Below are 22,583 nucleotides of genomic sequence, written 5' to 3' on the forward strand. Positions count from 1 at the left end.
TTATCCTTGATGTCAACTGATGTGGCAGTTAAAGGCCCAGTTGGATAAGAAGTGGGCCGCCTGTCAACCCCTTTGCCTAACTGAGAGCTGTTGCAGAGGATCTACAGAGTAGCAAAGTCACGCTATGGAAGGACTCTAGGTCACAGAATCAACATGTGGAGGAAGGCCCACCAGTTAGCCAGGTACACCAACACTGCACTGTTACATGATTTAAAAATTAAATTTTTGATTGTTTAAAGCCACTGAAAACTTGCCGTTTGTCTGCTGTAGCAGTCAGTGTTATCCTAACTAATAGAATAAAAGGCCTCATTATATCAAGATCTCAATTAATTAGTTTATATAAGAGTTGAAATGGGTCCTCATTAAATTTTATCCTGTATTTATTGTTTTATAAGAGACCAGTATATGATATAAAATTCTTAAAACAATGTCCCAAATTACAAAAGCCAAATGAAAACATTCACTTCTGAGAATAGTAAAAGTTAGTCATTATTCAGACTTCCCAGAAACAGAGCAAAGATAGAGCCCCTTGTTTGCCACTTTAAAATACAAAATCTCCTGCACTTCTAACAATTGCCACCAATCCAACAAAGATCAAAGCACAATCGCTTCTTGTTTTGACCAAGGACATATAATAATACACAATGCAATGTTACATAAATATACTTTTATGCCAAGAACAAGGCCACGTAAAATAAATATACCCACTCTGGCATAGTAAATGAGAATTAGAGTCAAAATTCCCTCAGGCCATAAGCACTATCTTGGAAGGAAGAGACATTTCTCCTACTACACATGCATAAATCAGGTCCAGGCACATTTCTGATCAGCCACATGATAAGAAATGGAATAGGTAAACATGGAGACGTTCAGCCATGACGAATAAACTACTGCTCCTACCACCAAAAATTGCCTTCGACATTTCTGACCAACAACGACAAATCTAATTATTAGTAATAATTTTACTTCGATATCTGGTGGTCATATAGACAAGTGACTTCCCAGTTGGGTGCTCTGGGAATCGGAACAGAAACTGGACAATTGGCAAGATTACAAACCACCCTGTTCTCACGCACTTCAACCAAATCCGTCCTCTCTTATTTGTTTTATGCACTGATATTCTGCCACACAAGTGAGGCTTTTGAATAGTTTTAAAATCACTGCTCTACATTCTACATGTTGAATTATGTCTTCAGATTATTTTTTGGACCCAATACTGGCTTCCTAAAGTACGGTTTTGAAAATACATGAATTCGTTTCATAAAGTAGCTATATATGAATGATTATACAGGTATGTATGTATATATTTGACCCTATAAAGTTGAAAATAATGTTTTTTTACTGCAACAAGTCCCTATTTATACTCCTTATTCATAGGGTCATTCTTAGTAGGAAAGGTTCAAAGTTGATAGACGAGCCAAGAGTTATGGCCCGGCTTCAGTACATGATAAATCCATATGGCAGGACCACAGAGAACATGACACAGCAGGCTGATGAAGCAGTAGAGAAAGGCAACAATGAGAAGACATAGAGTTGATGGGCCAAGCACCTTGCCGGTTGAGAGAGGTGGTATGTCACTGTCAAGAAAGTGATGATGCAGACTCCTGATTGGAACAGTTCACAACTCCCCGAAGAGGTCACAAAGGCCCAGAGAATGGCAGAACCTCCTGCAAGCCGTCCCTCTGCTCTCCAGGCTGTCCATTCACAGAGATTCATACTCACAGCAGAAACGGAAATTCTGTGATCTTTTATCTTTTGGCTCAAAAGTTAAACCCTCTGAACAATAAGCTTTTGTGCTATAGTTTATAATTACTAATGCCCTTTCTTAGGCTACAAGGATTCATAGGCAAATCTCTCTCTAAGAATAATTTTCTCAAGTCAGATACACTGTGCAGTGACTGAGGGACTAGGAAAACAGAAGCAGTCCTCACATTCGCCCACCTTTTAATTTCCCCTCTCCTTCATACTTTCTCTCAGCCCCATTCCCCAAATCCTAATACCAATATAAATATTGGTATATGTGTGTGTGTGTGTGTGTGTGTGAGTGTGTATATATATATATACACCATCCCAGTTGTAAATTGTCTTTTCGCAACATCTTTTCTCTAGAGTTTTGCCTTTGATTTTGTCTTAAGTTCATAGAGTTTTGAAAAATGTTCTGGACCCCAATCCGAAGGCTGGATCTACTCACATTCCGGTCACTTGCAGGGACTCAAGATCACTGGATCTCTCTAGGTTTAAACTTCCTTATCAGCTAAAAGGGGTATTGAATTGGGGCACCTGGGTGGCTCAGTCAGGTGAGCCTCGGACTCTTGGTCTCGGTTCAGGTCATGATCTCACGGGTCCTGAGATTGAGCTCCAAGTCCGTCTCCATGCTCAGCAGGGAGTCTTCTTGAGATTCTCTCCCTCTGCTCCACCCATGACTCACACACATGCAAACTTACACGTGTGTGCGCTCGCTCTCTCTCTCTCTCAAATAAGTAAATAAATCTTTTTTTAAAAAGGGTATTGGGGCGCCTGGGTGGCTCAGTCGTTAAGGGTCTGCCTTCGGCTCAGGTCAGGTTCCCAGGGTCCTGGGATGGAGCCCCGCATTGGGCTCCCTGCCCGCCGGCAAGCCTGCTTCTCCCTCTCCCACTCCCCCTGCATGTGTTCCTGCTCTCGCTGTGTCTCTCTCTGTCAAATGAATAAATAAAATCTTTAAAAAATAAATAAATAAAAATAAAGTAATTAAATTAAAAAGGGTATTGAATGAATAGAGTCTAAAATCTATTTTACCTGAAAGTTTATTATTCAACCACTTTAGCAAATAGAGCTAATCCATAAAGATTGTTCAACAGAATACTTTAAAAACTCCGTGGAGCACTTGCTCGTGTACCAGAGCATTCCTAGGAAATGCCTGCCATTGCCTTGTCCTGTCATTCGGAGGAAGGACTAGGATGCTGACTTTACAGTCTCTTCTCCTGGGCTCTGGAGGTTATGATTCTATCCTCGACCAGGAATGCCAGCCCATCAAAGCACCTTCTATCATTACAACTTCAAAGTATCATCCTGGCTGAAAAAAAATTGATCATTACTAAAGATCACTTAAAGGAAAAGTGGCTGTCCATTCTTCCAGATTCTAAAATGGTATCGGTAGATCAGGTCAGACCTCTGGAAGGCCACACTACAAGACCATTTTATCAGAGACACTCATGCATTGTCTTTGCAAGTCACTATATTTTATGCCTCAGCTTTTATCAAAACTTTATTGCAAATATCTTTTTAAAAAATCACCTGAATTTTAGGAGGACATTTGTAGTAATATTATCATTTGTCATTTACATCTATTCATACTCACCAAATTTTACAAAGAACTTAAGGCCATTCACTGAGCATTATAAAGTGCCCTCAAAGTATTTCCTTTAAATCTGTAGTGCAAACATTTTTGAGAGGAGTTGACAGGACTCTTTGTTACCCTCAAAGATACCTCTGCTTTTCATGTAGCTTATAACCACATATGGAAAGAGTTCCCGACCTCCTTGGCTTCTGGTTGTTGTTGTTTTTTTCTTTTTATCAATCTTCTATTTCTAGGACATGTGGTTCATTAAAGTAGGGAGACAAGAGGACTAATTTGAAAGATATAACATGGGATTTAAGAAAATTTTAAAATAGAAACTTGTTTGCAATAGTGATGGGAGGACTCATAAAAGTTACCAAATTTAGGGGCACCTGGGTGGCTCAGTTGGTTGAGCCACTGCCTTCGGCTCAGGTCATGATCCTGGAGTCCCAGGATCGAGTCCCGCATCGGGCTCCCTGCTCAGCGGGGAGTCTGCTTCTCCCTCTGACCCTCTTCCCTCTCGTGCTCTCTATCTCTCATTCTCTCTCTCTCAAATAAATAAATAAAATCTTTAAAAAAAAGTTACCAATTTAAATTACTTCAACCAAACGAAGCTATCATTTTGACTTTCTTTTACATTGTTTTCACAGCCATGAGACAGATCTGCACAAACCTTCCAAAAGAAGACTTTTAAAAAATAAATAAATGGAAGCTATGAAGAGGAAAAAAGAAAAAAAAAGTTAAGAGGCAGCTTTAACTGAGAAAAGAAATGTTTATTCCACCAAATCCTCATGAGAATTCTAAATTATTAAATCTCAGAACGTCTGATTTATGAACAGGATAACACAGCCCCTAGCTAAAATCATTTTTAATAAAAAGCAGGAAACCTCCTGAAGTTCATCTCAGATTTAATATCAAACACAGCAACCACACATGAACACTTCCCCATAAAACACAAACACAGCACGGCACGACCGGCTGGCGGCCATCAGTGGGGCGTCAGTAGAACAAACAAACAGGGTGTTCGAACCGTGGGAGGGATCAGGCCTCGCAATCAAAATGAAGCAGCCAATGGAAATGGACCGCAGACTGAACCGACGTCAGTGAGGAAGGCAAAGGGGCTCGAGGAAAACTCATTTCTAAATACACTAAGGCAGCCAACTCACAGTCCTGGTCAAAACCCTGAGCTTCCCGATTGACTGTTAGGTTTGAGACAGCAACTCAATTGTGGTTTTGTGTTGAATTTTACGCATAAATTTAGAATATACCAAATGAACGGGAACCACCGTAAGAAAACAGAGGCTAGTAATGAAATATTCCAACATTGCCATTCTGCTTCTGTAAAAAACAAAAAGGAGTAAACACCTAAAAGATGTATAAAAATGTGACTCGAATATTTTCCAACAGATACTTGGTTCATATATAAAAAAGGTGTCAAGGAAAAAATATCTTATTCTTTCTAATGTATGTTTGCTTAGGAACTGTGTTTATTACCATGTTTATAATGTACTTGGTAAAGGATTTTTTATCAGGAATATAAATTCAACTGGTTCAAATATAATATGATATAATACAATATATATAATGTATAAATATATATATATATAAAATAATTAACTTCATTTATGTTTGATCCCTAGAAGGGCAGTTTCAACAATTATAAGGATCATAAGGAAATATTTTTTGCATGTTTCCATTGATATTTCCATTAATAACACCATTTGGTGTTTTGTTAAAAAAATATTCTGGGAAACAGAAAATCATTATAAATTGTGCTCCGTTAGAAAGGTTCAAGGATTAAAAAAGAAAGGCATAAAGGGGAAAAGAGTGAGACTAGTATCAATGACAGGTACCTTGTAGGTTACTTTAATTAGTATTTTCAAAATGTGAAAGAAGAAAGAGAAGAAAACAAGTTAATAATTAACTGTAGGATACAGGAAAGGAAATGTATGGACCATAAAGGATTTAGCCATACATATAGAATATATCTTTATATAGAGCAGATTCTACTGCAAGATAATACTACCAAGATAATTTGAAAAACTATGAGTGTTAAATTTCAAAGCATTATACAGTTTTTCTTCCTATTCATGAAAAGCCAAGAGTAGAAACTGCCTCCCTCCAAATATGTTACACTGAATATTTATTTATTCAGAGAGAAAAAGTAATAAGTAAGGCCATCTTTCTGTCCAGATAAGAAAGAATATTAAAACTTTCAATAAAAATTATATAGTAATTGGCTGATGTATCAATAGAAAGATAAGTCAAGCAGAATAAATTACCTCAAAATACAACTTAGTATATAACAACTGTCATAATTTATGAGTTAATGTTATAAACTAAGTAAGTAAATATCATAAACTAGGGGGTAATATGACTGTTCAACAAATGCTGGGATATTGAAAAATTGGGGGGAATCAAAAGCCTACGTTATATCATGCTAAAAGAAATCCATTCCACATAAGTGAAAAAGCTTAATGTCAAAAAGGAATCAGGAACAAATAAACAAACAAACAGAAAATATGAGTGATATTTAAATGATCTAGGGATGTAAAAAGATTTATGACAGAAAAGCAATACACAGAAATATTTTTAAAACTTACATTTAAATGTAACAAACTTAAATATTTAATTAAATTATGATATATAAATTCAAAGTTCTATGAGCTAAATCATAAAGAAAATTTAGTTACATGAAAAACTGTGATAGAATTTGGCAATCAATATAATAAAGAATTAGTACCCATAATATACAAAGAATTGTATTGAATCACAAATATTCATGCCCCAAAATGTCAACGACATACAGCTACTAAACATGGGGAAAGTATTAAGCCTCATATGTGATTTTAAAAATGCAATTTAAAACAATGAGGTATAATTTTTGCTTTTCAGTTAACAAATTAACAAAGATTTTTGTAAATAATGACACTCAATGCTGATTAAGTATTCTTAAGTATTGCTACTGAGTGAGGAAACCAATGTACATGCTTTGGAAAGCATCTTGGTAATACAAAGAGAGACTTTTTAAAAGTCTATTGCCTTTGACATAGTAATTCTCTTCCAGCAATCTTCCTAAGAAAATAATTGAATATGTACAAAGATTTATCTATCAAATGTATAACACAGCATTATTACACTAAAAGAAACTGGAAACATTTTCAATGCCTAACAGAAAAATGAGTAAATGCTGGTATACCTACCCAGTGAAATACTGTATCACCATTACAAACGGTGTTGCTAAGATTCACAAGATCCAGGAAAATCTAATGAAATGATGTTAAGTGAGAAAAGCAGTGTAGATCTAGATGAATAAAAAGTGCTAGAGCTGAGCTTAAGATACAACAAATCTGGATGGCAGGACAGACTACATGGGTGCCCTTGAGCTGCTGGGGATAGAGCAATGAATGACACAGAAGGAGGCCCAGGCCCTCATAGGGGAAACAGCCAACACATAAACAATTAAACCCATAATGTAATGCCAAAGTGACGATGAAAAATGCATATGTACATTTAGCTCAAGTAATATAATGCAATACATATGAGCAAAGCACAAACACAGGCACATTGCACACCGCGGGGAAAAAGCAAAACATCAAAAGAGTAACGGGGCTTCTATGTGATGTGATTATGAGACAACAGGTGATTGTAATTTTCTTCTACATAGTTTTTGGTATTTTAAAATTTGACTACTACTTTATTAAAATAAAAGGGGGAAAGACCCCCTACTGTTAATGAAAATACTATGAAAATCATAAAGTTTTACGATTACTTTTTCTAGCAGGGTCTAGAAAACATAGAAGTTTTCCTTTCTAGAACTTGATTAAATGGATCATTTGACCATAACTGCTAGGTGGAAATTTGCATCCTAGCCACGTAAAAATGGCATAAACAAGATGTGTCTTTTAGGAGAAATAGGAGCGGGAGATCGTCAGGCTGTCTTGTGCTCCCGGGTGCCCCTTGATCTGAGCTATGGAGCTGGAGAGCCCGGGCTCAGAGGTGAGGGAAGTCTGCAGGGAGCCGCCTTAGAAATGGTAACAACACAGGCGCCTGGGTGGCTCAGTCGGTTAAGCATCTGCCTTCAGCTCAGGTCATGATCTCAGGGTCCTAGGATCCAGCCCTGTATCGGGCTCCCTGCTCAGCAGGGAGTCTGCTTCTCCCTCTGTCTCTCCCCTCCAGCTTGTGCACTTTGTCTTACCCTCTCTCAAACAAATAAATAAAAAATCTTAAAAAAAAAGAAATGACAACAACAGGAGCAGAAGTAGCCCTGTCTTTTGGAGAAGAGGACTTGCATCAGAAACTTGAAGGTTGAAAAGCACCTCCATACCCAGGCTGAAGCTGTCTCCCTCACTGCAGTTCAGAGTTCAGGTTGTGGCTCGACAAAAAGACAAAGGGCTCCGGACATCGCTGAGTTCAACTGGCCATTGTCTTCTTCCAGCATTTGCCACTGATCGCCTCTCCTTGGCCAGAGGCCATGGCATGAAGAGGATCAAATAGCAAAACACTTACATACATTTAAAACACATTTACCCTTTCTTCCACCAGACCCCGAGCAGCTACAAATCAGTAGTTTATAAGCATGACCTCCTCTTGCAATCTATCTCACTCATTTCTTTTGTCATTTTCTGGCTCAAAACAAAATTAACCGTGTCTTTTATATCAATTTCTCTTTTGCTTGCCCCAGGCCAGAATATGGCAAGTGAGATCTTGATTGTTTGATAATATCAATACAGAAAAATTAAATATTGTCCCCCCAAAGAGATATCAGAACTATTTTGAGAATCAGTGTGTCAGTAAAAATCTTAGAGAAAATAAAAAGCAACTATTTCCTTACAATATCCTAGCATTTCAGCATTTCCTAGTCATAAAGTTTCTGTTTTAATCATGTAACCAAATGACCTTCAATAAACAACCTGAAATAGATTATTTAATTCAGCTAGCCTAGGACCTCTTCCATTATGTGTTTGAAAACAGCTTTAGAAAGTCAAATGCAGGCAAATGTTAATGCTTTTATACATTTTTAAAAGCCATTTCGTTCCAATCTCAAATAACATACAGTCACTCCTAATGATTACATTCTTCCCCCCAGCTAATTTCGAGGCTAAAATCTTGCCATATCCATCACTCTTAGATTTGTATTCAACAACGCTATGTGTTTGAAAAGAGGACTAGAAAGGGATCAGTTATTTTAAATATAAACAAATGTAAATATAGACAAATCAATCCATCTCTCTGGCTTCAATTCTTTATCTTTACAATGAAAGGGATAGAAAATTTGACGGCTACTTCCTTCCCAACTCAAAAATCTCAGGCTTTTGTGACATATTTTCTCAAGGTCAAGTCCACTGTGTTTTTTATTTGTAATAGGTAGTTAGTCTAATAAACTAGGCCAGCCATGCCAATGTGTGAATGGAAGAAGGTGAATGGGTGGAGAACTATTTGTACACATGGGTAACATGAAAACTGAAAGAATTTAGAAATTTAGAGACATTATCACATCCTTTGCTATCTATTCCCTAAGAGAATGACCATGACAGTAGAATGTCAGGATCTAATAATTAAGTTCCCATGTGGTAGGGTATCGCTCTGGCTTTGTTTCCCCTTTCCCCATTTGTCCATTCAGACTTCTTATCATTTCCTGAAATAACTCATAAAGTTTTAGTCCTACCTAATCTCCCAATCATCATGATATCTAGAAACTGGCTGCAAAATCCCTTTCTCTGGGTCTGTTTTTCTTCCTGAGACAGATCTCCTGCCTATGTTTCTCACCGTTGGCCATATTCCCAAATGATATCTTCATGTTAAACGAGGTACTTCCATGTCATCTGTAAGAATCATAGAACATACTAGAGTTGAAAGGAAACTCAGAATTTGATACTCTACCATTCCATTTCCACAGCTGAGAAATTGGAGGCTCAGAGAGGATTAAAGGCTATAGCTATGGTCACAGAATTACATATTTCCAGAACTGGAAGTTCTTAGTCACATGACTCCAGGCACAGAGCTCTTTCCACAACACCAATGTGAGTCTCACTGTGCTTGGTGGTACCCGCTGCTTTCCAGCCCAAATCTTCCCCTGTACTGACATTGCTGTCTCCGTCCCCTCCTTAACTCGCCCTTTGCTAGAATACCAAATGTTTGAAAGCCAGATCATTGACACATCTTATTTGAAATATTTCCAAACTTTGACTCAGGATTCTATTTGACCTTACAATTTAAGCAAGGGTTTCCTTTATCTTCCTAGCATGTGACACCTCTCTCCAGTAACACAGACCTGTGGTGTAGTATGTGATTCCCCGCGTTGGTTCCCATATATTCACTAACTTAAAAATAGAACCAAAATATTATAGAATTAGAAGCAAGCTTAAGCAATGGTCTGCCTCATTTTTCCACCTAAGCATCTAAAGAATCATGGCTAAATGATCATTTCTTTTATCTCTATTTTGAGATTTTTCTTGTTTCAATACTTTTGAATATAATTTTATCTTAAAATGAACTTTCTTCTCATTTAAATTGATCTCATTTGCTCTTCCTCTGGAATAGAGAATAAATTATTCCATCTTTTTCATTAAAAAAAAAAAGGACAACTCTATTTTTTAAGAGAGTATGTGAACACCAGGTTGACTCATCCATTTTCTCTAAGCAGTTTAGTTCCTATCTTTGAGTTGGGACAATGTGGCCATTATGATGCTATTTGCCAGAATTTTCTGCCACATTATTTGTCACCATGTCTGACTGTAGTAATGTTCAGGTCCAGAAGGCAATTAACTTTTCAAAGACATTTGCTTTTATTGATAATAAACGTATAAAAGAAGCCTGAAATGTGACTTCACAGATTATAACTCTCTTTAAACTGTACATATGTCACAAAAGGAAAACCCACTGAACCTGCCATCAGGTACATCTTCCCTAACCACCATTTCATATATACCCAAAACTTGCTACACACCCCCACTCACCCTATCCCACTGGCTACTGGCTCAGGTCCAAAATTCTTATAATGGAGGCTCACCCCATATCAGCATCCACATCTTACTACCATTTTGCCTTCCCCTCTTCTTTACAATCCTTTGCTGAAGCTAGAGCAATCTATACATTATTCCTTGAAACTAGGACTTTGTGTATGCCCATTCCCCATTGAGATGGCTTGACTTCTCTCTTCTACCTTTGTAAATCCTACTTTTCTTCCAACTTCCTCTTCCACCGCAAAGTTACTTTCTTAACCATTACAACACCTTGTACACACATGAGTCACTTCTGCTTTGCCTCTTAAAAGAGACCAGTTGGCATGCTGGAAAGGGTACAAGCTCTCTGAAAACAAACAGTCCATGCACTATATCAAACATGGATTATAATCCTAATCTTCTCACTAATTACACAGCCATGAAAAATTACTTCACTTCTATGAGCTTTAACTTTCTCAACTGAAGAATGGAAATAAGGGCACCTGGCTGGCTCAGTGGGTAGAGCATCCAACTCTTGATCTTGGGGTCATGAGTTTGGGCCCCACGTTAAAAAAAAACAATGGAAATAATATACATCATATTATTGAAAAATAATCTGAAGTGTTACTTTGTAATCCATCTATTACTAAGATAACAAATACAATTTATATTTTTAATAAAGGCTATGCATTTTTCAGTTAGGCAAAAATTCATTAAAAAAAACATTTGGGGGGTAAACTAATACTTGTGTTCTCCTGTTTTATACCAATTCAATAGCTTCTCTTCTGGAAATTAGAATAAAAATTTAAATACATGATGCCAGTCACTCAGATCAAACCCTTGTTTGTCAAATTTCATAAAGGAGTTTCTTGGTGAGAGAGTAAACCTAAAAATAAGTGACTGCACTGGAAGTACAAATAGTCCATCCATTATATCAGCACCATCGGCCCACAGTGTGCTGGTGACAGTATGGGTGTGGGCATACAAATATTTGGTTTAAAAGGAAAAAAAAAACCTGCCAAGAAATTTATCCTGATTATGATGCGTGAGCATATTGCTACCTAAGGGAGATTAGAGACTACTAAATAAAAAGCAGTTCTCATCATCTTTTGAACCTTTTATCTACTAATAATTGGGTACTTTGCTGATGATGCAGAACAACTTTTCAAGCTGATTAATAGGTCATTTGTGTAGAAAAGGCACCCCTGTTCATAAAACAATTATGCTAATCCTCTAATTTTTTTCAAAAATTATGAAATGTTCTAATCTTTCAAGAATATAGGTTTGGGTTGCAGATGGCAACCGTTTGTATATTACTTGTCGAGCTCATTAACATTTTTGAATTTCACATATTTTATCCTCACAACCCCACGAGAACTCTAATATGGGAATTAACACCCTCCATTTAAGACTGATAAACAAAGATTCAGAAGCAACTTAGAGGCCTGCCCAAGGTCAAATAGCTACTTAAAGAGGAGATAGTCTTAGAATTTTGATTTCCTAAACTGGTGCTATTTTCAAAGACTCAGTAAGTAAATATTTTCACAGTTCATTTAAAAGTGAAGGAAATCTTTCTTCACTGGGAAGTCTCAACTTCATTTGCTTCATTTTAGATGTTTACATTGGTAATACAGTTTTAGCTTGTGCCTATACAAATTCAAAAGTTACTCATTTTCCTGAGTAGATCGATAAGCTGAGTCAATGTTTGATTATGACTAGAGTAAAATTATCAAAATTATGACAGTGTATGGCCAGTGTAAATACAATGGCCTGGACACATTTTGTCTCTGTGCATAAAGAACAACATGGGATATTATTCTATTTTTGTGAATTTTAAACAACACTGAATCTGAATAAATGCCAAGCAGCAGACCACAGACAAGATAGCAGTGGTCTAAGAAGTTTTTCACCAAGTATACCCCAGAATGTAAAACTTATCTGTGAGCTACTTTTTGGGGTACGATCATTAACATTCAAATCCAGGCACAGAGAAAAGTAGCTTATTTGCATAAATGAGAATATGGATAAGGGAGTCACTAAACTGTGAACTCAAAAGCAGGAGACAATCTAATGACTGACATTTACATCTGATTGCAAAAGGTATTTCCTTTCAGATAAAAGAATTCTAACTCTGTAACCTCTGATGTGTGTCATTTAATTTTTCATTGGGTTGTACCTGTTACAGTCAAAACGTCTGCCCTACCCTCTTTATACTACCCACCAACAATTTATCAAAGCTTGAAATGGTCACAGAAATTAACAGGCTGCTAATCAACATGTGAAAGCAAAAAATATTGGTAGCCCAGTTCACAATAGGTATAGTCGGTTTCTCATTTTATTTTATATGAGTTACATCTGTTTAAAGATATTATAGAGGTGATTCATGCCCCTGATGGAGAGCTTGATTACACAGTGTCCAAGAGCCCTCCTAATTCTGAAATTTTTTGATTCCACTCATTATACCATTTCTGGTCTCTTATTTTATGAATAACTAAAGGAAACAGAAACATAGGGTAAATTTAAATCAGCCACTTGTACTTCACCTAAAACATTAGTTCATGATTCTAAACTCAAAATATAAACTTCAATAAAATTAAAATTAAAATTTAGCAACAAGTAATATGAAAGGATGTAAAATAGTCAAAAGCATTGACCTTCAAATTTTTGCCACCTAATGGGGTCAGAATCCTTAAAAAAAAAAAAAAAAAAACTAAACTAAATGGCTTCCACAAAGCACTTGAAGGATTAATATCTGTCTTCTTCTATTACTGCCTGATAAAATATTATAATATAATCCTATAATTTCTGCACCACTTATTTGACACTTCAACTTTACATGAACAAACTGTGTTTGAGCCAAATGTATTTTTTATGCATATGTGAAGCTGAGAAATGCAAGAATTTTTATCCCAGGGTACATCAACCACATGTTCCATCACTGAGAAATTTTTAGACTAAGCAAAGCCAGGAAGAGTAATTTGGTGACCTTGTTCTTTGAAAATAGAATCATCTCTTCTCTGTGATATCAGTGGCTCAACCAGTATGATTATATACATATTTTGAAACATATTTAAAAAAGGATATACCAAACTTTTTACCTATATTTCCAGAAGAAATGCACAAAATAGAATGATTTTAGTTTAGGCATCAATTATTTCAATGATTGAAGAGAAGCACTGTCACATATTAAGATAATTCTAACAATTCCTTATTGTCATTAATAAAGAGATACTTCATTATGCCAAAGTAATCTTTGTAACTTGGGTATAAATTCAATTTTAGGGGCGCCTGGGTGACAATCGGTTAAGCGTCTGCCTTCGGCTCGGGTCATGATCCCAGGGTCCTGGGACAGAGCCCTGCATCGGGCACCCTGCTCCGCGGGGAGCCTGCTCCTCCCTCTCCCCCTGCTGCTCGTGCTCTCTCTCACTATATCTCACTCTCTCTCAAATAAATAAAATCTTTAAAAATTTTTTATAAGTTAACCCAATTAGGAGACATCATTTTGAAGAAATTCATTCAGCAAATACTTTTACAAATTAATTCTGCTTAATAATCCAGATTTTTTATATGCATTTATTTGCAGTGAGCTAATTCTCTGTGGAAATTAGTTTACATTCCTTAAGAACATATATCACTTGAGTATTTGTCAAATAAACTTCAGAAATATTCTAAGAATGCAGATAACATTGCTTTGTAATAAAAAAATCACAACTCATAGTAGTGCTGTAATCTACACATTTATATACTCGTGACATTATATGCTATTTTCCAGCAACGGCTAAGCTAGAAAGCTACAAACTAGATAAAGATGAAGATTTGTCTCTCATAGAAAACTGGATCCTTAAAATGCCAAAATGCAAAATAAAAGACCTCAAATCAACCTTTAATGTTCTGTCATGCAACTTAGCTATAGAACATTCGGGCAAGATTTTTAGATTGGTTTGTTCTGCTGTGTTTTTAATCAGGTTAACAGTTTTACATGTCCTGTAAGCAATAGGCCTTATAAAACAGTATAGTGGTTATTAAGAAATGCCTTTACACTGACTTAATATTAATCAATAAGAATAGAAACACATAAGAATTTAAGATGGCAATATCTGAACTGAACGCAAATAACGTGATCATGGACCATTTATGAACCAGTCTGATCGATCACACTGCCCTAAATAAAGGTCTTTGGGCATCTTCCCCAAGCCAAGTTTCTCTTCTTCCAAGTTATCGTTGGTACAAGGTGTGATGACTTTCAGGCATCAATTAATATAAATTGGAAGTAGGCAAAGTATTAATTAAACATGACATTCTGATTATTTAAACCTTCTATTAAAGTTGATTATTCAGACCATGTTGATAGCCTGTTCTTTAAAAATGACTGATGATATCAAGCTTTACTGACTTCCACCAAGTCGACTATTTCCAACTCTTGAAGACAGAGGGAATAAATGAAGTGAGAAGAACACTGGAACAAGTCTAATAGACAAACCGACTAATCTCAGACCCCCAAGGTCAAAGTAAAGCAATTCATTTCTTGGCTTTCCTCAACACAAGACATGATTGATCAATTGAAGAGCAGGATTACAAACATTATACATCTCAATGATATGTTCTTTGCACTGTGTAACTTTGGGAACAATGATAGATTGCACAGTCTCCACACAAGTAATGTCATAAGGCAAAACTCATTATATTTGCGAAGAAAAACACTTCGGTGTTTAAAAACGAAGGTACACATTAGCCATCCTTACTACTACTAGGCATTTCATTTGATGGGGGGCCATTCAGATATTCTTTGGGATTCTATCACCTTCATGGTCCAAACTTCGGACATTCTTGCTCCTCAGAATACTATTTTTGCTCTTACGGAGTCAGCCACCATGCTATAGATAATTACAAAATGTTACAAAAATTTCCACAATAATTACTGTCATTTTACATAAATATATTAAGTGCCTCTTAAAGGATTGATACTTCCTTAGATCCAAAACTACTCTTAGAGAAGAAAACATTATAAAAAGACACTGGGAACATTTTTAGCATTATAAATGTAATCATATAGCCGGAATTTTACCCCAATTTTTAGGATTAGTGCTTTACAAGCTTTAAAGAGAAAGTGAGACATAATACAAGAAAGAAGTCAGGAGCTAGTTATTTTGATTCCATTAATCTCCCAGTTTACCTCTCACTTGTTTTAACACTTAGAGAACTGTACTATAAGTCATGCTCATAACAGCACTTCCAAAATTACTCCATAGAGTGACATTAGGTAATTTGAAAGATTTCCACCGAAATTAAATTATATGTAAAGGATAGTCAATTGTGATCATGAAACCTTATTCTACATTCTGTATATTTTAAATCACATTGCTATTTTCAGTGATATAATTAATGATCACTTTTTCTATTAGGTCACAATTTTAGCAAAATTTTATTGCCTAGGTGGAGGGGGATAGTAAAAGGTGTTGTATGTTCAGCCGATGATTCATTTCACCAGCTGCCAGGAAGTTACCCGTTGCAGCACACCTGGACACATGCACCCATGACTGATTGGGAAACACATTTATCTTGGCATGTCACAAAGGAGACGGAATTATAATTATTCTCCCTTGTAACTAAAGATATTTTGGAGCTATATCTACCTACAAAATAATACAAATTACACATCTGGACGAGGTTCACATAACTTTACCATCTGTTCTCTATGTTCAACCATAAATATTTCCCAAATTGTTCCTTGTGTTTAAAAAATAAGACTTAGTTTTAAAAGACCTGGACTGATTGTCAACGTTATAGGGAAATGCTGTTTTTAAAATTAAGGCACTGAATAAGTTGCTTAGAACCCTGAATTTCTTTGGTTGATACGTACACAGTACAAATTTAGTCTTTGCTTTCCATTAAGGGGATTTTGTGGATTTCTTATATTCTGATTTTGAGAAAACAAACAGGTAACCTAAGTTTTACACAGAATCTTCTAGGCAAAAATTGGATACTTAAGTACCCTAGTATAGCAGAACAAAAAAGTACCAGAGGTTTCTTTCTTCAACTTAAGACTTAGCAGTTACTAATTACCTGGACCTAAAATTCCATAGATTCTTACTTAATCTCTCCTGAGAAGTTCCTTAGTTTAAGACCTTAAAATATCAAATTAAAATAATGCAACATATGTTAAGAAAAAAGAAAAAGAAGAAGATAGCAGGAGGGGAAGAATGAAGGGGAGTAAGTCGGATGGGGAGACGAACCATGAGAGACGATAGACTCTGAAAAACAAACTGAGGGTTCTGGAGGGGAGGGGGGCGGGGGGATGGGTTAGCCTGGTGATGGGTATTAAAATAAATAAATAAATAAATAAATAAATAAATAAATAAAAGAGTTAAACTAAAAAAAAAGTATTTAGAAATATTTAATGACATTTACAGAATCATGATTGCCAGAAAATGAAAATATTTTGTCTGGCATACCTAGTGATAATAATCAGTCTAAATCAGTTTTGACAGTTACTTTTAAATTATTATGAAACTCTTGTATCCTATGTTTTTCCCTTAAAATACTAGTTTACTTTCTCTGAATAGAAAAAATTAAATGAAATCTGTACACAAGAAGAGGAGAGATCATAAAATGCATATTCAATTTCAGTGCTGAAAGTTTATGGAACAGGCTTCAATATGGTGTGAAATAATTTTTCATATTTCTTTCAGAAATACTGAAGAAAGAGAATGGCTTAGGATACTGTAACCGAGGAAATACTCTAATATGAGTAATACTTTATGTTGTTCTTAAAATCAGAATATAATTACAGTAAAAACAACCAATTATGTAGAGATTAAAAAGTACGGTCACTAATATAGGAACTTTATGCATATTAACTCATTACCACCACCCAATGAGGTAAGTGCTATAATTATTCTCACTTTTTTGAGATGAGGAAACTTCTCTGCAACAAAAACGACAAAACACCAAATCAATACAAAACTGTTCTTTAGTAGTTGTACATACTGAATCATGGACATGATCAACGTGTAAAACTAAGACCCTTAAATTAAGAAAGAAAAAGAGAGAGAAAATCTTGAATGGCATACTTTTTCAATAGAATGCATCAGAAATTCAGATCAAGGTAATCATGGCATAAATAATTTCAAAATATGCTTAATATACACAATAGGATTATATATACAGCAAATAAAACCACACTTAAACTGTTAAACACCATTACAAGAGAATCTGAACTGTATCTATACCACTGATGTACCATATAACAAATGTCACACTATAGGTCTTATCCACAAACCTACAGCTTGCCTTTTTTTTTTCCCTAAGAAATATTTCTGATACTAGATTTTTCATAACTGGGCTCTCTAAAGGGTCTTTAGACTTAAAAGACATAAACCATATATATCTCTTTTATACAATGGAAATTCAATACATATTTTACATATATAAATCTAGTAAGAGCAATATGTTCTCTGTGTTACCACTTACACACTATTCTCAAAAACAGTAAAAACAGGGCAACCTATTTATCTCTGTAATCAATAGATTTGGAGTCACAAAGTGGCTTATCATTTCAAAGTAATGCTAGAAGAGACGAGTTCCTGGTAAATGTATGTTCTCTACCACAATTCCAGTTATAAATATGAAAGTGCTGTCATAAATTTCTCATATTTCTCAATAAAATAACTTTTTCACATGTTTAAATTACATATTGATTTGCATAACAGTTGAATCAGATAGTATGACACATCATTTTAACCCCGATTGCTGTTTTGCATGTTCAAAATTCTGACAACCCCACTACGTGGCCAGATCTAATCGGCTTACTATCTCCCTCCCGATATACTCAGTGCCAGAATTTCTTTGTTTACCTTAATGTGAATTGTGAACATTTGAGCTTATTCTCTGATACTTAGGCAATTTCATACTGACTCACCTTTGCTCACCTTTGTACATGTTTTGTTTCTTGGATGTCTTTCCCCCTTTTTCCTTCTCTCTCTCACTCTCACTCTTTCTCACTCTTTTTTACCTAAAAATACCTGTTCATCATTTGAGACCCTACATAATAAGCACATCTCCCTAGACAGAGTTAAGTATTTCCTCCTTTACTCTCTGTCAAATTGAGTAAATAATCTATTATGGTATCATACTATGCTACTTTCATTTGTTTACACATTTGATTAACTGACTAGACCATAAAATCGTAAATACAAGCTTTATTCATCATGTAAGAAGTTCCTAGCACATTGGTTAAAACATGGTAGAAGTTTAATGAATGCCAGATGAGTTAAATTACCTAATAATTCAGTCCATATCTTACATGGCATTTCTTAAAATTTCCCTCTTCTGCCCATAGATTATGTTGCTTTCCTGTAGAAAGTCAAACGTTTTTATGGAAACCACAAAATTCACTTATCTAAGTCCTGAGTTAAAAATAATTCAATTTAGGAACATTATGTAAATCATCATCAAATTACCTAATCATCAAAAATATTACCTAGGAACAAAAAGTAAAAGCAATCATCCAGCTACTAAAATTTACAAGTTTTTATAGTATTCTGCAGTTACTTCTCAGCTTTCATAACTAACTGTTCATTAATTGCATTATTCTCTTTAATTGAATAGTTACCAAAAAACTCACATGAATTATTAGAAAGAGTTCATGTTTTATGGAACATCTGTGGGCAGCTGAAAGTCCATGGTAAGTTGTATGCAGGCTTTTATGAAATGGATTACTTAAAATATAACTTTAGTATTTTATACTTTCAGGTTATCAGATAATTTCATGTTGAATGTGGAATAGATACTAAAGTTATTTACATCTAATTTATAATAAATTCAAATAAATTTTATCTGCCTAAGAAAATGAGGAGGAGTATAAGGATCGAGGTAATTAGCCCCTACTGAGGAGCTTCTTTAGGTCTGCTTTTTCAGTTGTATAATGTTACATTTTATTCCTCATAAATATTTCAGAGTAAATATGGCCACTTACTTTTCAGGATTTTCCACTTCTTCAGTAACAAAGTTGAGATAGAACCTAAAAAGATGTAAATGAGTTATATATTATCAATATATTTTACGATTATAACCCAAAATGTCAATTCTTAAACATTTATAATCAAACTCAGAATTATAAAAAATTTAAAAACAGGGGCGCCTGGGTGGCTCAGTTGGTTAAGCGACTGCCTTTGGCTCAGGTCATGATCCCAGGGTCCTGGGATTGAGCCCCACATTGGGCTCCCTGCTCAGCGGGAAACCTGCTTCTCCCTCTCCTACTGCCCCTGTTTGAGTTCCCTCTCACGCTGTCTCTCTCTCTCTCTCTCTCTCTCTGTCAATTAAATAAATAAAATCTTTAAAAAAAAATTTAAAAACAAATACTTATTGTAAGATAAAAATCTCCAACAATCCAAGTTCCCATAGATCATTTTTCTATTAAACCATATGTACAGAGTTATTTTTTTATTTTTTAACATTTTTATAGAGGTATACCATATGAAGAGTAAAGTGCACAAATCTTAATCAACAACTTGATGAATTTTTACATATTTATACACCCATGGAACCAACGAAAAGATCAAGAGATAAAACAGTCCTAGAACCCTAGAAGGTTCCCTTATGGCCCTTTCCAGTCAATACCATTCTCTTGTAAAGGCAACTGTTATTCTATTTTCACCTCTGATTAGTTTTACTTGTTTGATCAAAATAGACTAACACTGGGGTGCCTGGGTGGCTCATTTGGTTAAGTGTCTCCCTTGGGCTCAGGTCATGATCCCAGGGTCCTGGGATCGAGCCCCGCATTGGGGTCCCTGCTCAGCGTGGAATCTGCTTCTCTCTTTCCGTCTGCCTGCCTCTCTACCTACTTGTGGTCTCTCTCTTTCTAATAAATAAATAAAATCTTAAAAAAAAAACCCACAATAGACTAATATTTGCTTGTATCACTATTATACAATAATTATTTTTTTGTGCATCTGGCTTTTTTTTCTGGACTTTTTTTTTGTGAGTCTCATCCATGCTGTTATATATAGCAATAATTCATTGTTTTTATTGATATTGTTCATTTTATTACACCATACTTTCTACTGTTGATGGTTTCAGATTACTTTCAACTTACAGCTGTTATAATAGATATCATAAATATGCCTGTACATGTTTTTTGGGGGCCCACGCAATCATTTCTCTTCAGCATACACTCAGAATATGATCACTGGGTCATGGGGTAGATGTACATTTACTGTCAAACAATTTTTTCCCGTTTTTGCACTCCCAGCAATATAGGAGATTATCATGTTTCAGTGAGTGGGGAAAACAAAGTGGGAAACCCATAGTACTTCTCCTCAAGGAGCCCATGGTTTATAGAATGGCCGATAGAATAGTGTGACAGAGCACAGGCGTCAGTGCTGGACCATATACAAGGACAGTGGGAGCCAGGGACAAAGCCTAACCCAGACTGGCAAGTCAGGAAGGTTTTCTAGAGAAGGCATCACCCAAGTGGAGTCTTCAGAAATGCTCAACATCGAGCCCTAGTGAAGTGGTGAAGGACAGTCCAGACTGAGTACCCTGCACGAGCAAGGGGGTGTGAGCAACAGTTTACTATTTTGCACTGCAAAGTGTGACAGGAGCAGTAAGAACAGAATTTATTTATTTTTTTTTAAAGATTTTATTTATTTATTTGACAGAGAGAGACACAGCGAGAGAGGGAACATAAGCAGGGGGAATGGGAAAGGGGGAGAAGCAGGCTTCCTGCTGAGCAGGGAGCCCGATGCGGGGCTCGATCCCTGGACCCCGGGATCATGACCTGAGCCGAAGGCAGACGCTTAACGACTGAGCCACCCAGGCACCCCAAGAACAGAATTTAAGTACCAGATGGCTTTGGCTTCCAGGAATCCAGATTTTAGTGGTGTTGGCAAGTCAATCAAAGCTTATAGGGCAAGAGATGTATGACAATAGCATTTCACAGTTTTAGGGAGTTGGCCATATATAAACACAAAAGGGCAAGTAGGAACTGACAATGGTATCAAAGATAATAGATTCTCAATTTGCACGTCTTCCTTTCCATTCACTGTTTTCTGGTATATGCCCATCCAAATAACCTCAAGTCACAAGACTATGAAGTTTTCCCAAGTTCTGAACACTTTTCTGGGTCCCTCACATGACAAAAAGCATTCTAGGCATACAATATTTCACTTTCACGTTTCATAGGATTACAAATATTACCCTAAATTATGGCCCTAGAGAAATTCAGATTCCTTTCTTTTACTCTGTGACTCTACTTATCCCACCCAGAAAATGTCTACCACCTTGTACCCTTATTTTTCCAATCGAAAGGGACTGCTCAAGACTCTTTAAAGCCCTTATAATTTTTTTATTATGTTCAGTTAGGCAACATATAGTTCTTTTTCCAGATTCCAAGATGTACAACTGAGGTAAACTCCATCCTCAAATAAGCATACATAGATAACCGAATTGTGAAGATGGGAAAACCAAGGGATCATAATGGGAGAGCTAAACATATAGAGACAAAGACATGTCTATCTCTTCATTTGATAGGCTTAGGTCATTTCCACAAAATAAAAAGTCATATTTTCAAAACACTCTTCTGCTCTCTTATTTTTCTGCAGAAGGCAAAACAGCCATTATATAGGTACACAGAAGCTTGGGTCTGTAAGTACAAATTTTTCTATTACTTAAAACCAAATGGCTAAAATATTAGCCCAACAGCTTTAATATACTTAAAGTATCTCATAACTTAATATAAGAAAGAGAAACCTGTCTTATCTCATCTTTATAAAAACCCATCTAAATTCACAACTACGAAGTTGATGTTCATGGTTGTCAAAAACTAGACAACAAGTCCAAAATGGAGTTGCTTATGCTAAGCCCCACAACACCAAACCAAGATAATTATAGTTTCTGCTCTCCCAGTAAGGGAATTTTAAACAAATCAGGAAACACTTGATTGGTACTAGTTAGGCAATCTTCCTGACAGATCCCTGCCATTGCTTACATGAAAGTAACCTTGCAAAAACCAGCCTGTTTTTTTGCCTACACTAAGTTCTTTGTTCCTTCTCCCTTCTGCCTATAAAAGTCTCATTTTATGCAGTTCCTCAGAGCTCCTTTCTATCTGCTAGATTAAATGCTGCCTGATTCAAATCAACTTTTGCTCAAGTAAACTCTTAAAAATTTTAATATGCTTCAGTTTATCTTTTAACAAGGTTAAGGCATCCAATATTTTAAGGACTATGTCTTAAGTAGAAGCATTTGAATAGCTGACAGAACAGTAGCAGTAAAGGTGATCTAAAAAGTTAGCAGTCAAGTTTATTTTTTAATGACTAGAAAGTAAG

At 35.8% G+C, this 22,583-nt stretch overlaps 1 protein-coding gene across 1 annotated transcript in view; it reads right to left on the reverse strand.

Moving 5' to 3' along the window:
• Window positions 1-22,583, reverse strand: part of SLC7A11 (solute carrier family 7 member 11) — a 72,726-nt gene that overhangs the window by 24,346 nt on the left and 25,797 nt on the right. Inside the window, exon 6 of the mRNA XM_025874190.2 lies at window positions 19,235-19,279. Coding sequence (XP_025729975.1) covers window positions 19,235-19,279 — 45 coding nt within the window. The remainder of the gene's footprint in view (window positions 1-19,234; window positions 19,280-22,583) is intronic.

This window comes from Callorhinus ursinus, unplaced genomic scaffold, assembly GCF_003265705.2.
Source record: "Callorhinus ursinus isolate GAN/ISIS: 27379988/994484 unplaced genomic scaffold, GSC_fseal_2.0 scaffold4, whole genome shotgun sequence".
NCBI classification, from domain to species: Eukaryota; Metazoa; Chordata; class Mammalia; order Carnivora; family Otariidae; genus Callorhinus; species Callorhinus ursinus.